The sequence below is a fragment of the Thunnus thynnus genome, chromosome 4 (assembly GCF_963924715.1).
Source record: "Thunnus thynnus chromosome 4, fThuThy2.1, whole genome shotgun sequence".
NCBI lineage: Eukaryota > Metazoa > Chordata > Actinopteri > Scombriformes > Scombridae > Thunnus > Thunnus thynnus.
The window spans coordinates 3515755-3532649 of NC_089520.1; the positions used below are offsets into that span (position 1 = coordinate 3515755).

Consider the following 16895-nt stretch of genomic DNA (forward strand, 5'->3'; position numbering starts at 1 on the left):
GCGCTGAAATATTAGGTAAAAATGCGGAAACTGTCTTTATCATTTTAGTAATTTTATTGTGTATATTCCCAAACAAATGTGCAGTTAAACAAATAACAACAAAGTAACTGCCAAACAGTGAGTTTAGGACCTTTAGGGCCCCGTTGAAAATAAAAATAAATCAACAGCAGCAATATAACAAGAAAAAAAAGGACATTTATATTCAAAGGTACTGGAGGAAATAGAGACTCAACAACAAGACACAAACTGCACATTACAGGAAAGCAACGTTGTTTATATAACATGCAAATATGTGATGGAGAGACATCCAGACAGGACACATTTACTGAGCTGCAGGATTCAAGGATTCAAGGACCTTTACTGTCATCTCACCACAGTTACATTTATACTTTTCAGTTTCAAATGCTGCCTATGAAGAAAGGACATTGTGTTTCCTGAGTTTGGTGAAAAGATAATGTAAATACAACAGACATTAATACTTTAGAAGAATTTAAAGTTAAGATTTGATAAAGAAGAGAGAATATAGAGAATGTAAGAATATAGTGAGGTTGAACTGGTCACAGGCATTGAAAAACTTCTATATACTGTATTTGACAAATGTTCTAAGATACAGAAATACAGGATAGTCAGAGTGCAGTAGTGCAAGAGGATCAGGTGATCCAGTAACTGACCATACAACTCTGTTGAGACTGTGCATTTGGATGGAGAGTTTTGGAGATGTTGGTTATTTACACCGGTTCCCAGTATGTTTTAGAACTGATTTTAAGGCTGTTCATGGCCTGTCTCCCTGCTATATCTCTGACCTCTTGGTACTAACAAGACAGTATGGCAGAGGTCTTTATCTGTTCCAGAGGCCCGGCTGAAAACAAGCGGACAGAGTGTTTGCAGTCAGAGCCCCGAGGTTCAAGAGCGACGAAATCAGGTCAGCTGAGTCAGTGATTTCTTTTAAGTCTCCTCTTAAAACATATTTTTATCAGAGAGTCTTTCCTGATTCTACTTGAATTTTCTTATTTTATTTGAATTGTTTTTTTATTTCCATTTTAATTTATTTTAAAAACGTGTCTTGTTTTATCTTACACTAAATTGTTTTTATAAGCTAGTGTTATTTAAAAACCTAATTATTTTATGATTTGTTTTATTTTGCTGCCTTTGTGAAGCACTTTGTTAAGTGGATTTTTAAAAGTGCTATATAAATAAAGATATTATTATTAATATAATTATATATAAATTAAATGTGTAAATATAGTGTTAAATGAAGTTGTTATTTTCTGGGGGGGTGCATGGTGAGAGGCGTCAGTACCTCCAGTAGATGTCAGTAAAGTGCAACAACAACATGACTACAAACTGCAGTGAAACACCAAAGAAGAAGACGCCGGCGTTGTTTGAATTACACTGATGGAAACCTGATGGAAACGCGGTTAATGAGAAAGTAGTCAGAATCTGAAGTACTGTCAGCGGCGAAGGTAAAGATGTGTTCAGATCAAAGCCTTAAAGTTCACTCTGCGTCAGTAGTTTGTGTTTTTAAGGGACACTTGCCGAGTTAACGGCTGCTGCTGTCAGTTTAGGGTCAGTTAACTTACCGTTAGCTGTCGCTAGCTAGCCCGCTTATGCTAACCTGCATGGTTGACTGACTGACTACCGTTAGAGTCCGCCGACTGAGTTTTCCAGTCAATGGGAGACATTGTAGTCGGATTAACAGTACACACAGTTATCATCCTGCTTCCTCAGCACTCACTTGTTCCCGTCACCAGCTAACTTTAAACTGTTTTCTGCTGAGCGGGCTAACAAACTAGTGTTACCCCTGCTAGGCTAAGCTGTGACGCCACTTTAGCAAAGTAAAAAGTTTTGTGTGTGTTTATCGCCTCCAGGTTGGATCCAAGTGGACTGTTCATAAGAGGGAATAACCGTGAGGGTCCTACATGGCTGCTCCAACGTTACAACAGCCCGGTTTCCTTCTGGTGAGCCTCTCATCCCGATTTAACTAAGTGAAAGAGATTTAGCACCTAACCTTCAGATGACTAATTGTGCTTAAAGGACGGTTCACAGTTTTTCAGGTGTGTCTTAAAACAACAGTCAGGAGCCCAAATGCCCAAACTGCTTATATGGACACCTTACTGCTGGTTTAAGACACACTTGAAAACTTGTGAACCTGTCCTTTTAATAATTTTAGTATTATATATATATATATATATATATATATATATATATACATAGTGTGTATTATTTTTGTCATCTGTCAGAGTATTATGGGTATCTGAATTGTGTGTGTGATGTTGTTTCAGGCCAACCTGAAGGCTGATTCGTCCAACAAACCTCTCATCCAGCGATGCCAAGAACTGGTGAAGATCATAGATGAATATCCTGCAAAGGTACCGTTAACTCTCACACCACTGTCTTGTCTTTGCACACTAGTTTATTTGTTGTGAATGGCAGTGAAGATGCTGTATATACCTGGTGATTTGTGGACAGACCTTCAGAATAAGCAGTGAGTGTCATTAAACGACAGATGCAGTCACTGTGCAACGTTTCTCACATACTGTGTAGCAGAGAGTTCAGTGGAATTATCATCTGTGTCAATAGAGTGTTTGAACGAGCTAATTGGATAGAAATATTTGGAAAGGAATGTCATTGGATTTGTACACACAACACGCAGAGTGAGTCATGAGTAGATCCAGCAGGCTGACCTGACCTTTAATGTTGAACGCTGTCAGTATGAGGAGACAGCTGCTGGGACTGCGGCTCAGTTTAGAGTTGCAACGATCAGTCGTCCGACAGAATTAATCAGCAACAATTCTGATAATCAAATAATTGTTTTAGTCATTTGTAAAGCAAAAATGCAAAACATCTTTTGGTTCCAGCTTCTCACATTTGAAGATTTGCTTCTTTTCTGTGTTTTGTATCATTGTAAACTGAAGATTTTTGGACTGTTGGTCAGAAGAAATGAGGTGTTTATCATAGACAGAATAAGTGATCAATTAACCGAGACAATAATTGGCAGATTCATTGATAATGAAGATAATTGTTAGTTGCAGTCCTGTGTGAGAGTAACTGTGAGTATGTTAGCTCACTTTTAAAAGGTAACATGTACTTTGTGCTCTCTTATGTATCTTGCCTACAGTAAGATGCAGAGAAATCCAAGAGTTGAAACTAACGCTGATAGTTGAGATACAGTTTGTACAATCACTGATGCACTGAAATAGTGCGGTATGTCATAAATTCTTGTTTCTCTGGTATGTGAGGGCGGTGTCGTGGACAGTTGAGGTTCTGTTTGAGAGCAGCTGTTGCTGCTTCAGTGAGTGACACAAAGGATGAGTGTGAGGCAGCAGGACGACTCTGTGTGTGTGTGTGTGGGGGGGGGGGGGGGGGGGTATTGTCATCTGTAGCTTCAGTACAATGTCACAGTGAGACAAGCTTGTGTCACACGGGGCTACTATTGGGGCAGTCTAAACTTGTTGTTTTTGTTTTAGGCTCTAACTGTTATATTGCAAACACGTCTTGCCTGCCAAAAGTCAAATATATTAAAAACAGCTGGCAGAGACATAATGTTGCTTTTACTAACTCAGTAATTTAAATAATATTTGCATTCTTCTTCCTCCAACACTTGCTAAGTATGACTGTTGTTGTTGTACCGTTTCTAGTACGACAACAGTGAACTGCTGCCTGTCAGTGTTAAAATGTGTTGCCTCTCACCAGTTTATGATGTGATCGTGTGTGTGTGTGTGTGTTTAGGAGCTGCACACCATCTTCCCCTGGCTGGTGGAGTGTGTGTTCGGCAGTCTGGACGGCATCATCGCCGGTTGGAACCTGAGACTCCTGCATTCACGCAGCAACGAGTACAACATCGTTCTGGACTTTCTGAGCCCGAGGTACTGTTTCCTGTCTGTAACATCACAGCAGAAACATGTTAATATGTTCACTGTTTGTATCGCAAAATGATCAACTGTTGTTTATCTCGTCAGCGGTCCGATGATGAAGCTCGTCTATAAACTTCAAGCAGAAGAATACAAATATGAGATACCTGTCAATTATCTCCCGGTAAGAAGATTTGTGTCTGTTGCATCACTTGTTTCTCTGTCGTTGTGTCCACAGAGACACAGAACGACTGCTGGATGATAGTGATCAATAAGGCAATATTATGTAATTCAGACGTGATGCTCTGCTGAATGAATGAAGCAGGAAAACTGATCAATGCAGAGCTGTGATTCTGATTCTTCTACTTATAATTTGCAAAGTTTTATTTGTAGCGTAAATTGATTGCAGAAGAGAATTCAATACAATATACAATAATTATAGATACAATCCTAATAAAAATGCAAAAGTTTAATAAAGTTCAGTTTGGGGAATTTTGATATTGAATACTTATATCTGCTGTTCATGTTTGTGCATCAATTTTAACACATTTTCAAAATAAAAGTCAGAATGTTGAATTGTGTCGTTGCAAGTGAAAATAAAGCTTTTAATTTGGTAAATTCTACTCTATAAAATAATCTTTTGAGCATTTCTCATTAGAATAGTAAGTCATGTATGATGAAGCACATTAACAAAGAGGAAAGGTTTATAGAGATTGTTGCTGGTGTGTGTTTTACAGTCATATCCACGTAAGTTTATTTCACTGACCTGTCATGCTGGTGTGTGTTGAAGGGTCCAGTGAAGGCCTGCATCCAGGAAGGAGTTCTCCCAGACTGTCCTCTCTTCCACAACAAGCTGCAGTTTCCTCTGTCTGGTCTGCTGATGCTCAACCTGGCGCTCAGTATCCTTCCTGACAACCTCTCATCAGTCTGGGTTTCCTTCATGGTGTCAGTGACGGATTATGAGAAGTTAAAAAAACTAACTGAACGTTAATAATAGATATAAATATGGAATAGATACTCAGCCCTAAATGATTTCTTTTTGTTCAAATTCATAATAAAGTTCATTGATTTGTCTGAACTGACAGCTACAGTTGTTTATCATGTGACATTAGTGCACAGTAATGTTCACTATTAGACAGCAGTAGAACAGAGGGGATCCATATAAGACAGTTCTGTTCTTCCTTAATGTTCTGCAGATCCGTTTGAATTCTTCATGTTCAACTTTGCGTACTGTCTCATCACACCAAAGGTGAGATTTCCACAAAACTATCAGTGATGTTCTTAGTTCAGTGCATACACAATAGACACAACACAGCGACGTAACCTGAGTCCTGACCTCACACCCCGCACGCTGTTATTGGCTGTGGGGCGACACACCCACTGCCCAAAGGTTGACGCCCAGAAACGTCCTGAACACAACAAAATAATACATAATACATACATTGTTTTTTAGGAAAATCCTTCACAATACGCCCTTAAAGATGACTGACTAGCTCATTAATAAACACCTTGATGTTAGACGTATACCAGCCGTATTAATCCTCACAGGTAGAACTAATCGGTTCTCTTCCTGTTTTCAGATCTACCCTCAAGGTCAGAATGGAAGCACCACAGACAGCGCCTACTTTGTGCTGGTGGACACTTACCTGAAATACTTCCTCCCCAGTGAAGGAAGCGTGCCTCCTTCTCCTTTCTCTGACTCCAGAGGCTCCGTCACCGCACCTTCACCGAGGTTAGTTTAGCAAGGAAGCTTTCAGAAAGAAGATGTTAATATTAGGATGCATTTAAACCTTCTGATGAGCGACACCTCAGTGCAGACTTTAACTCTCTCTGTGCCTTAAATTCAACAGATCTTCCAGTGTCTCTTTCGCTGGTTATGGCGTTCACAGTCCCAGTCTGCTGAAGCATCACATATTTCATCAGCCTTCAGTTAACGCAGATCCTGCAGCCCAGGAGATCTGGAGGTCTGAAACACTCCTACAGGTGAGACACAAATCAAGAACTGGGCTTACTCTTTACTGTCATCTACAGAAGTTTAACAAGTTATTATTTATAAATGCTGTTACATGAGGACTTTGTGTCTTAATGCTAAAGAGGCTATGTGTGTGTGTGTGTGTGTGTGTGTGTGTCCTAAGATGTTTGTGGAGATCTGGCTCCATCACTACTCCTTGGAGATGTACCAGAAGCTGCAGTCTCCTCAGGTAAAGGTAAGACAGCAAAATATGTCCCCCACACATCTCTATCTCCCCCCACATACACACTCTCCTGCACTGCAGCGTTGCACGGCTGGCTGTTGACTGGCTGACCACAGACTCATCCTCCACCCCCCCTTCCTCCTCCTCCCCTCTGATGCTGTCATCAGCCCTGCAGTTATCAGTCATTGTATCAGCAGTCTCGAGGTTCTACTGTGAAACCATGTTCTGGATGTTCTGGATGTTGTGTATGTTCTGTATGCAGCTACGACAAACAAGGAGACATGAATGAACTGAGTGAAATGAAAGTTGCTTACAGTGTGAATGCACAGCAGACATCTCTGTTCCCACTGCGGAAACATAAACATGTCTCTGTTTGAAGTATAGAGGGATGGTAGCTGTAGAGTAAAGCTACAGCGTTAAAGAGATTTGACTGGTGTTCCTGGTAGTAGTGGTTTTGCTTCCTTTCACCTTCTGTGCATGCCGCGTGCATGTTCACCTCACCAAGAGTCTGATGTGATGATTTGTTCTCTGTGTGGTTGCATGTGAGACGCCAACATAAAGTCACAACACACACACACACACAACAACAACTTTATCCCCCTAAAAATGTAGTCAGGGATCTCCAATCATCAGCTGTGCTGGTTTTTTATTCCAATCTGTGTGTGTTGTGTACTATTTATTATCAGTTCTGTTGCTACTTCAAGTTAAATATTCTCCATTTGAGTCAAACACAGGCTGTAAATGACATTATAGTTAAAATGTTCAGTGACTCAGTAAAGAATCACTGAGACTGAAACCTCAACAGCGTCTCTCATCAGGGCTTCATATTGTATCCAAAGCAGGCGCAACGTTTTCTGTTTTTATGGAAAGGAAATATATTTTATTACACAAAGAAAATTAAATAAAGACACATGATTTGTGCTGGAAGTATAGAGCTCTCCATATATTGATCTTGAGTTTATAATAATAAAATAGCAGCATCATAAACTCTAAGAAGCATCTGAGACGTTTCTCTGTTGCAGTTCGTCACATTAACACTTAACATGTCATTTTTAATCCCAGATTGTTTATTATTCAGTAGATTTGGTGGAAGGATCAACCGATACTGGATTTTTGGGTCCGATACCGATATTAGGGAGTAAAAAATTCTGATATCGATATATCGGCTGATAATCTTAAACATGTACAGAATATTTACATAAACACACATTTTTTGTAGATGTGCTTATCAAACACTTGTGACAAAGCAGTGTAATGGAGACATTATATCTTAATAATAAACTGTGTTGTATAAAATGACATCACTGCACTGAAACAGTAAATTTCACTGTGAATTTAATAATGATAAATAACTATAAATTAAAAAACACATAGAACAAAACATTGATGTATATATTACACTTGAATTAAGAAAAAGCATCAAATATACATAAAATGCTGCTTATATAACTAAAAAAATAAAAGCAGATATCGGTGCATATTGGATACATATACACTGATATTGATATATCTGTGATAGACTGATATCAGCTGACTGATATATCGTTCAGGCTCTAATATAAAGCACAGTGAGACTTTATGCTGGTGTTTTTGGTTTAATATATGTGTATCATATACTGTACATGTGTGATATTATACTGTTCACTCTGACATCATGTGTATTGATTACAGCATGTCAGCTGACACTCTGATGCAGCTCTCGCTTGTCTGCCTCATAAAACCGTTTCCTCAGTATTTATGCAGCAGTCTGTCACCTCCACATCTAAACTAATGAGCAGAGCTGCAACCATTGATCGATCAGTTGACAAATATTGAATCAATCTGTGACAGTAAACTGAACATCTTTGAGTTGTGGACTTTAGGAATCAGTGATCACTGTTTAGAGACCAAAGAACTAATCGATTCATTGAGAAAATAATCAATAATGAAAATACTTCCTAGTTGCAGGCCTCATTTCAAGCACTGCTCCATAAAGCTGCAGAGGAAACAGTAAAATAATCTTTCTGCTCGTCTTGTAACATGTTGACCAACGAACATCTTCAATGTTTTGCTGTTTTTGTCACTTTTCTTCTTCTAATGTCTCATTTCTTCTAAATGTTTTAACCACTGAGTCATTGTGTCGTGTTCAGTGTTCATCCTGTTAAAGAGTCAACTCGACATGTGAGATTTTGGTTTGATTTCAGCTTAGACCACACACACACACACACACACACACACACACACACACACACACACACACACAGAGGTCTCACTTCTGGATGTCATCAAAATGTTAATTAAACTTTATTAAAGCTTGTAATTAGTTTGCTTATCAAACACATATTTCCTGTTTTCTGCCTCTGTTGTTACTAGAACTGTTTACCTGTGTTTAGCATTTAGAAGCAATAAACATGTAATAAATGGTTTATAACACACTATAATGTAGATATTAACAGATATATGGATGTTTATTAATGTACAGTATTTGTCAGCAGTTATAACTTCTCCTATGAAGACATATTTAATATTATTAGTTATTAGTGTCAACAGCAGGAGTTATAGTTGTTGACAAATACATTAATAAACACTTATATCTGCTTATGACTATATTATAATGTTTTATATACGTTTATTAAATGTTTTTATACTGCTTATAAATGCTAAATAGGGTAAACATGTTACCAAACTAATTAATAAAACAATATTGACGAATATTAAAGTTTTGGCGTCACGAAAACCAAAATCTCCCAGTCTTGAGTTCACTCTGTTCAAATATCATGTTAAACATTAGGAATGGGAATTATTAAAGCTGATATGTCAAATTATATTTATATATTAATATATCCATACGGATGTGTCACACTGGTTACTGGTTTATATTTGAGACCAGTAACTCTGACACACTGGATATAATCCACTCAGCTGTCCACTAATATATCACAATATACTTAAATCAATAATGAGCCAAACATGATGCTACATGTGCGCCACTAAAGCTAATAACTCTGACACTAATGAGGCTTCATAAAACCCTTTTATTCTTTGACATGTGTGAGATGATTCCCATCCCTACGGTCATGTCAGTCATGTGATCCTCTTCGTCTGAGTGAAGGAGAGGCGTCTGCATCGTCTCCATCAGTTCCAGCGTTGTGTTCCCACAGTCAATATGTTATTTTTGTTTGTCTCCTCTCCTGTTCTCTGCTCCTTTTCCTCCTCAATGTTTTCGGCCAATCGTTTCTGTCTGGTTGCACTTTTCCTTTTTTTTGTTTTGCTGCCTCCTTTTCTCCTCTTCTCATGTATACCTTCCTCCTTCCCTTTCCTCCTCCTCTTCCTCTCTCTTCGCTGTTGTTCCTCCTCCACCTTGTGTTTGTTTTTCTTTCCTCTTCCTCATCTTCCTCTCCCTCCTGGTGGTTACGGGTGAACAGCTGGCGCTGCTGCAGTACCGCCTCAGTATGTCCAGCATGCCGTGCCAACCCCACGCCCCACCAGGCTCTGGGACCCTCCACACCTACCAAGTACTTTTACCTTTTCATTCAGCCCCGGCCCTCTGGGGCCTCCTGGAGGTAACCGTCAGTCAGTTTCAGTCAGAGTCAAGGGTACTTCTCTCATGTTGACACGCACGCTGAGACTCCAGTCAGCAGCACATATCAGCTGATACGTTTTTATTCATAGCCAGCCGTTATGTGGCTTTAGCTTCTCTAAAACGCAGCTTATCAGTGAAACGGTGACCTGTAATGTTCAACATATCGTCACCATCGACCCAAATAATAAAACACACTCAGACTCATTGACTAGTTCTACTTCCTGCTTCATTTTGGCTTCTTTGAATCCTCAGTTCAGGGAATAGTTCTCATCTCTTAATGTACCAGATTTTATAACTTTCAGGGGAGGAAATAAGACTTTTCTCCATCTTTTCTACCACTAGCAGAAGTTTACAATCATCAGCTGTTAAACTCTCTAGTGTCTCACATCCAGTCTGACTGTAAATGTGAACAGAGAAGTATCCTTGACGGGAAAAATAATCCTGGAATGAAGCTTTTGGAATCTTTTGAGCAGAGTTTTCCTGGTTTTGGTGTGGTTCTCTTTGCTGTTTGTGTTTTTGTTTTTTTTTAAAAGCATGCTGCTGCTGTTTTGTTTTGTTTTTGTTCACACTGTGTCTGATGTGCTTTGTTGCTTTCCATGTTCATGTGGTTGATTAATGTTTCTTTCTAATGACACGATGTAAAGCAAAAGATACTACTACATCTTAAACAATCTTGATTTTTTTTTTTTTTTTTACATGCCAGGATAAAAAAAAAAAAATCATTTGATTGGATAATTAGAACTATTAATATGATAAATGTTCAGAGGTAATGTTTGTGTTTGCTGGTATTATCCAGAGGAGGAAACATTGCTTTATTTTGACAAAGCAGCTTTGCTTTAAGCAGTTAACAGAGTACAGAGGTCCCACCAGTGTCATTTATTAATATGTGATATGATCTTTACACTCAAATACAGTTGTGATGAAGAGCTAGAAATCTTTATCTGTCCCTTATAAAATGGCTAAATTATATGTCAGTAGGGCTGTAGTCTGCTGGTCGATTAGTTGGTCGATATGCTCTCGTCCGACTAAATTCTCATTGGTCGAATAATCTCCGTGTTATTTTCATAAGGAGAAAAGTGCTACATCAACAGTTTTCCAGGATTAATCCATTATTTCCTGCGGCGGGAAGGGACAGACTAACAAATTACCTGTGAAAACAACGGGGGTGTTTTGAATACACCCCCGTTGTTTTCAAAACTTTGAACTCGCCCAATCTAATGGAGACTGCTGTGTCTAACTGTACTCAACGGTTACTGAACGTTTACTGAATCTGTGTTTCTCCATAATGACACAACAAGAACCCCCGCCAGCCCCCCCAAAAAATATTTTTTTATATTTGATATCCGAATGAATGGATATTCATTCATCGACAGCGTTTGGGAGTCTCTGAGCAGCGCTGCTCCGGTACGTGAGTCAATCTCTGTCGTTGCCTGGGAAACCACTGGTCGCGCGGCTCCGTTAAGGAGTATGTTTGCGTAGCGAGCGGGAAAGAGCGAGGGGCAGAGAAGTGACGGTGGATGCGAGCGGAGTAGAGGAAAAGGTTACTAGTAAGTTGTCAGTACAGTACAGTACAGTCAGTAAATAAATGCTAAAAAGTCACGTCTGTTGTTTCCCCAAATGCTGGAGAGGTGAAGGGGGTTAGCTCCAAAGTTAGCAACAATGGGTTAGCATAACCTGAAGACGCTAAACAGAGAAATACAGAACAGAGAAATGTGTGGCTGCTGAGTTTACTGTGCACTCTGTCCCCCCGCCCCTCCTCCCCGCGACTAATCGATTAGTTGAAGATTATGTATGATTTTAGTTGACCAAGATTTTCTTTGGTTGACTACAGCCCTATATGTCAGGTGTACTTTGTATAGTCCTTCACTGTCATAGTGTTAAATACCATGATATCCTTAATATCATCCTTAATACAGAGAGAGATGAGTGTCATGTTGTTCTGATGTGCAAATGATGCCATCTGAAGATTAAATGATATTATTAAAAAGAAAACAAAGAAATTCATACTAGAATAAACACCTTCAGTCACCTTTGTCTCTACAGTTTGGGAACAAAAGCATCAGAGCTGGAATGATAAACCATCCAGACTGATGTAGAAGTAACAAGAAACTGCAGAAAGTATGTTTGAGTTCATTTAGAAACAGTCATCATCATCATCAGAGAGCCCTGACCAGTGGATTTATCCTGCTCAGTGTGTCTTGGTCACACAAAAAAATTCAAAGAACACATATGACATTATAGAAAGATGTGTTTTATATGTGCTTCGTGTGTGTGGGACCTCTGTTCTCTACATAGACAGCGCTCTGAGCCTTTTTGGTAATTGTTTGGCTGCTTTTGTTCTGGGAAGCATCATCATCGGCTGCTTTTTTTTTTTTTTTTTGAAACTGGGAGCTGACTGAGATGATGAGAGTGTGTGTGTGTGTGTGTGTGTGCAGCACTTTGTGACCGGTCGTCTTTTCAGGAACCCTTCAGCCCGACAGAGGAACACGTGCTGGTGGTTCGTCTCCTGGTCAAACATCTGCACGCCTTCTCCAACAGCCTGAAGCCCGAGCAGCTGTCGTCTTCACCCTCGGCTCACTCGCACACTCACACCAGCCCGCTGGAGGAGTTTAAGAGGTCAGCGTCATCATATATGATACTGTTTCATACTGTAGTGACCTCTTCTCTTGTCTACCATCTCTACATCATCCCAGTGGTAGAAAGAGGATGTTTAAATGGGATTGACTGATGTTCCAGTGATAAAAGGCTTTGCTGTAACTTGTTTTTCTGTGTTAACTTATGCACATTGTTTTATGTCCTTGGTGTCTACAGAGTGGTGATGCAGCGGTTCGTTCAACAGAAACTTTACCTGTTCCTGCAGCACTGCTTCGGCCACTGGCCACTAGACGCCTCTTTCAGAGCTGTGAGTCTCCGTCACCTCGACCAGTCTGTAATGTTATACTTTAATATTTCTGGAGGTGGAAGTGTTCAGTCTTGTGCTCTTGGCAGTGAGGGGATTTGGGTTTGATTCGTTGCCCAAGAGAAGTTTGACAGTAGCTGTTGGTAAAGAGTAGGAACGTCTAAATACAGAGTCGTTATGTCAGTTTTAAAAGCTGTGGTAACACACTGGTTCAGCATGTGGTTTATCTATGTTGAGGTGTTGGAGACGTGGCTGAGCTACATCCAACCGTGGAGATACACAGGAGAGAAGAGCAACCCTCAGCCAGACCAGAACAGAACTGTGCCGGACAAATGGTGAGTCTGACAGCTTTGTTATTTGGGCACCTTTCTTTAAAATGTTTATAGTGACATGAATAAAACAGGAATATATACAGAGTATGGGTATAATTGATCATTAGAATCTGGTGGTTATTGTCCTGTTAGGCCTTTAGAACTAGATGATTATTATCATTGAATCTGCTCTTGTGCAGGGAGTCGTTTGTTCAGGAGAACCTGCTGGTCTACACGAAGCTCTTCCAGGTGTTTCTGAACAGAGCAATAAGAACAGACCTGGTTAACGCCAAAAATGCACTGATGGTCTTCAGGGTGGCCAAAGTCTTCGCTCAGCCAAACCTCTCAGAGATGATCCAGAAAGGTGAGAGACAGAGACGCAAACAACACTGACGTGAACCGAGCTGAAGACATACATTTATACATCAACCAAATCTAAACTGGATGAAATGACATCACCTACAACGCAGGCCACAGCTTGTGTGCTTGTGCCACAGAACTCAATAACATTTATATGATATTTTTACCCATCTGGACATTAACAGCATCCACTCTGTTACATCTGAGGGTTTTTTTCTGCACCGCTGGCAAAGTCTGGTAGAAATCAGATGATATTTTAAAAGCTGGAATACTTTGTTGATGAGTTGAGACTGTAACACCAAGTTCTTGGATCATAAACTGTGAAAGGATCAAAAAATCCTGCACACTGTTGATCACTAGTACTCACTTTACTTACCTTCATCAGGAAATGTTCAAATCTTCACGGACATTTGAACATTTCCTGATGAAGGTAAATAAATATATAAATTGAGAACATAAAGCTAAATACTTCAGGATACTAGCTAATAAGGCTTGATGAGAAATTGTTATGGTGCCTTTTTCCAGCTATAAACTTCTTTCAGAACTATCTAACAGATCTATACAAACATATTAAAACAGAAACCGTCGTCTCTCTGCAGGAGAGCAGTTGTTTCTGGAGCCCGAGCACGTCCTCCACCACCGGCAGCCCCGCGGCTACCTGACGCCCAGCCAAGGAGGCAGCTTCCTGTCGTCACGGCAACGGGTGGTGACAGACATGGTGTTCAGAGTGAAGAGTCAAGTGTACGCCTTGGAAGGCCAGGACTGCCAGTACAAACAGATGTTTGGCACCGAGCTCAGAGGAGCCGTAAGTTCACCTCGTCTCACATCTGCGGGGGATTCTTATGTTGGATTTACGTCAGGATTGTCTGTATTATCACCCTGAAGTCTCTGTTCTTCCAGAAGTGTGACATCATCCTGAAAAAACATATCGTCGTTGCTCAAAGTGTTGATTTTCAATTTCAATTTCAATTTTTGCAGATCATGAAGTTAATCCAGATCATTGCACAAGCCAGACAGACGGCCAAGAGGATATCAGATCAGTCCATCGAGGTGGCGGCAAACACCTCCTTCCTGTCCTGGTTTGGCTTCGGCTCCCCCGATCTCAACAACACCTTCAACGGGGCCGAGCCTGAGGAGAGCGGCGAATGTCTGAAAAAGACCCACGAATTCCTGGAGAGAGCTTTAGAGAACTTGTGTCAAATCTTCAAGGTCAGATTGATATGACTGTTGTTTAAGGTTTTTTCTCCTGATTCAGATGAGATGATTTATGCTTTAACTGGAAGATATTCACTTGATTTGACTCATTTGGACAGTTTGTCCTCTGACATGTGTCCACTTGGTTAAAACTGTCTTTTTTTTGTTTTGTAGCTGAACCAAGTGCAGCTGACTCAGCTTATATCCAACCTGAGTTCTTCTCAGGACGACGGCAACTACAAGCAGCTGCCGGACTGCATCCAGGGAGAGAACGGACTCATCCTCACTGACCTGGGCAGGAGGCAGGTCAGTGTCTCACATTAATGCACAAGAGAAGGAGGATGTTTAAAAGAGCTGCGAGCCGTGCAGCAAAGACTAAAACCCCTGACTCTGTGTGTGTGTGTGTGTGTGTGTGTGTGTGTGTGTGTGTGTGTGTGTGTGTGTGTGTGTGCGTGTGCGTGTGTGTGTGTGTGCGCAGATAATAAACGGACTACGCAGGTTTGATATTCACTACCAAGGAGACCCGGAGCTGCAGCCCATCAGGAGCTATGAGAACGCCCTGCTGGTCAGGCTGTTCTACAGAGTCTCCTCTCTGCTTAATGACAGAGTAAGTGCTGTCTGGATAATAATATTTATGATATTGTAAAAGAAAAAGCCCAATAAAACCCTGTAAAGTATGTCTGAATAATATACAAAGAAGAACCAAATAACAAATATTCAAAAATTTTCCCTAGTAGGGACAAGTGTTTTCGCTCGTAGGGACAAAACCCAGCGATAATTATATAGAATATAATAATATGTAGAGCAGCTGGTGAACATAGTGCAGCATTTAGCGGCTAAAGAGTCAGATATTTCCCTCAGGAGTCAGTAGAGAGCAGAATCACGACTCAGAATAAATGCTTATGTTTATCCGTAACAGCTGGATGTGTGAATAACCAGCTGTTTGCTAACAAGTTCAACATCTCAACTTTAAAGGTGATAATATGTCAGACTTTAGACTGTACAGCTTGTTTCCGCTGCCCAAAAACATCAATGAACACAGGTTTAAGGATCAGAGATCAGAGTTCAGTCGCACCAAAACTGCCTCCAGTACCTAAATTAAAATGTTGTCCGTCTATTTATTCTATGAATAAATGCAGCATAACAATGAGAAACACAACCACAGATGACATCTCTCTCTCATCTCTCTGTTCTCCCGCAGTTCGGAGGGCACATGAACGCTCTCTGCTCCCGGCCGGACTTCCTGGGCCGCCTGGGTCGTCGCTACTTGACGGATCCCGATTCAAGCAGGAGGGTGAAGCACAGCCCGCTGACCCGGCTGACGACGGAGAGGAACCGGCAGCCCAGACTGAGCCTGCGCGTGCTGGCCAGCTACCGGACGCTGCTGCTGCTGCTGCTCTTCTACGTGTTCGGAGCCCTGCTGTCCTTCGGCCCGTTATCCAGCACCCTGCTCATCCTCACCGCCGGCTTCCTGTACGGACTCGTGATGACGCTGTTTGGAGACAAACTGAAAACGCACTAACCGAACCACAGCGATCCTACCCGCAAAAATACACACGATGGAAGTAGAATAATGTCGTATGTTGAGAATCTGCTACAGAGACGTCAGAGATCAGAGTCTTGTGTTTGATGAAGAGAAGAGTTTAGACAGATATGAGCTTCTTTAGTGTGAGAGGTATATTTTTGGATATCAAGGACTTTTGAAGTGGAGGATGTGTTGGAACCCTGTCGGACTGCTTCTCGCTTTTCTTTTGGCTGCTTTACTGTGTTTAATGTGGTTCATGTAACATTGTAAATATTTTTTAAAAAAGTGTTGCTGCTCTATTGATAGAGCAAGTTGTTGTTTTTTGTTTTTTTTTTCTCAACAAGCATCTGAAAACAGATGGAGGCCAAAACATTCAAAGTGCGCTGATGGAGTAAAGTATTTTTCTCAGTGAAAGCAGAAAGACTCAATAAACTGCATTTGTTTGTAGTTCTTGTGGCCTCGTTTGTTGACAGGAAGTGTGTCTTCTTTTATTATTATTGTTATATCATGAATATAACAGACATTCAGCATTTAAATAGATGTGCATTCTTGTGCAATTCAAAATATCGTAATTACAGGTGTCAAGTAAATAAAATATTAGAAATATATAAAGATAAGTAATATTTAACACTTATAAGATCCTTATAATAAAATATTGAAAAACAGTAAGATACAATAATAACTAGAATGTGTGTAACTGCTGATTAGACTGTCAGCTGCTGCTCTAAGTTTGTTTTTTTATTGCATGTGGATAAACTATCAATTGATAATAATTAATAATTAAAAGCTATCAATAAATCAATTTTAATCTTGAATGAAACTTAGTACACAAGTTCTCCATGAGAATGTGCAGCACACACTGAATCATGTTACCAACAGACCCACCATACAACTTATTAACTGCTGTATCTCTTAAATGTAATTTCCATGGCAACCAAATTCCAGTAAAAGTTGTACAGATGCTGAATAAGTCTGTAGCACCTGAAGGTGGCGCTACA

At 40.3% G+C, this 16895-nt stretch overlaps 1 protein-coding gene across 6 annotated transcripts; it reads left to right on the forward strand.

Moving 5' to 3' along the window:
• Positions 1-1333: 1333 nt before the first annotated feature.
• Positions 1334-16344, forward strand: smpd4 (sphingomyelin phosphodiesterase 4). Of its 6 annotated transcripts, none has more exons than XM_067586201.1 (20): positions 1334-1463; positions 1869-1958; positions 2283-2369; positions 3730-3866; positions 3960-4035; positions 4642-4750; positions 5048-5100; positions 5432-5583; positions 5702-5834; positions 5987-6058; positions 9451-9588; positions 12070-12224; positions 12420-12510; positions 12745-12842; positions 13019-13182; positions 13778-13983; positions 14157-14387; positions 14547-14678; positions 14851-14979; positions 15574-16344. In XM_067586201.1, the coding sequence occupies exons 2-20, from the start codon at positions 1920-1922 to the stop codon at positions 15892-15894; spliced, it is 2523 nt and encodes an 840-aa protein (XP_067442302.1). In that variant the 5' UTR covers positions 1334-1463; positions 1869-1919; the 3' UTR covers positions 15895-16344. The 6 variants fall into 6 exon arrangements, with proteins under 6 accessions (XP_067442302.1, XP_067442304.1, XP_067442303.1 ...); XM_067586203.1 differs by having other exon boundaries at positions 9451-9540; XM_067586202.1 differs by having other exon boundaries at positions 5987-6052.
• The last annotated feature ends 551 nt before the right edge of the window (positions 16345-16895 follow it).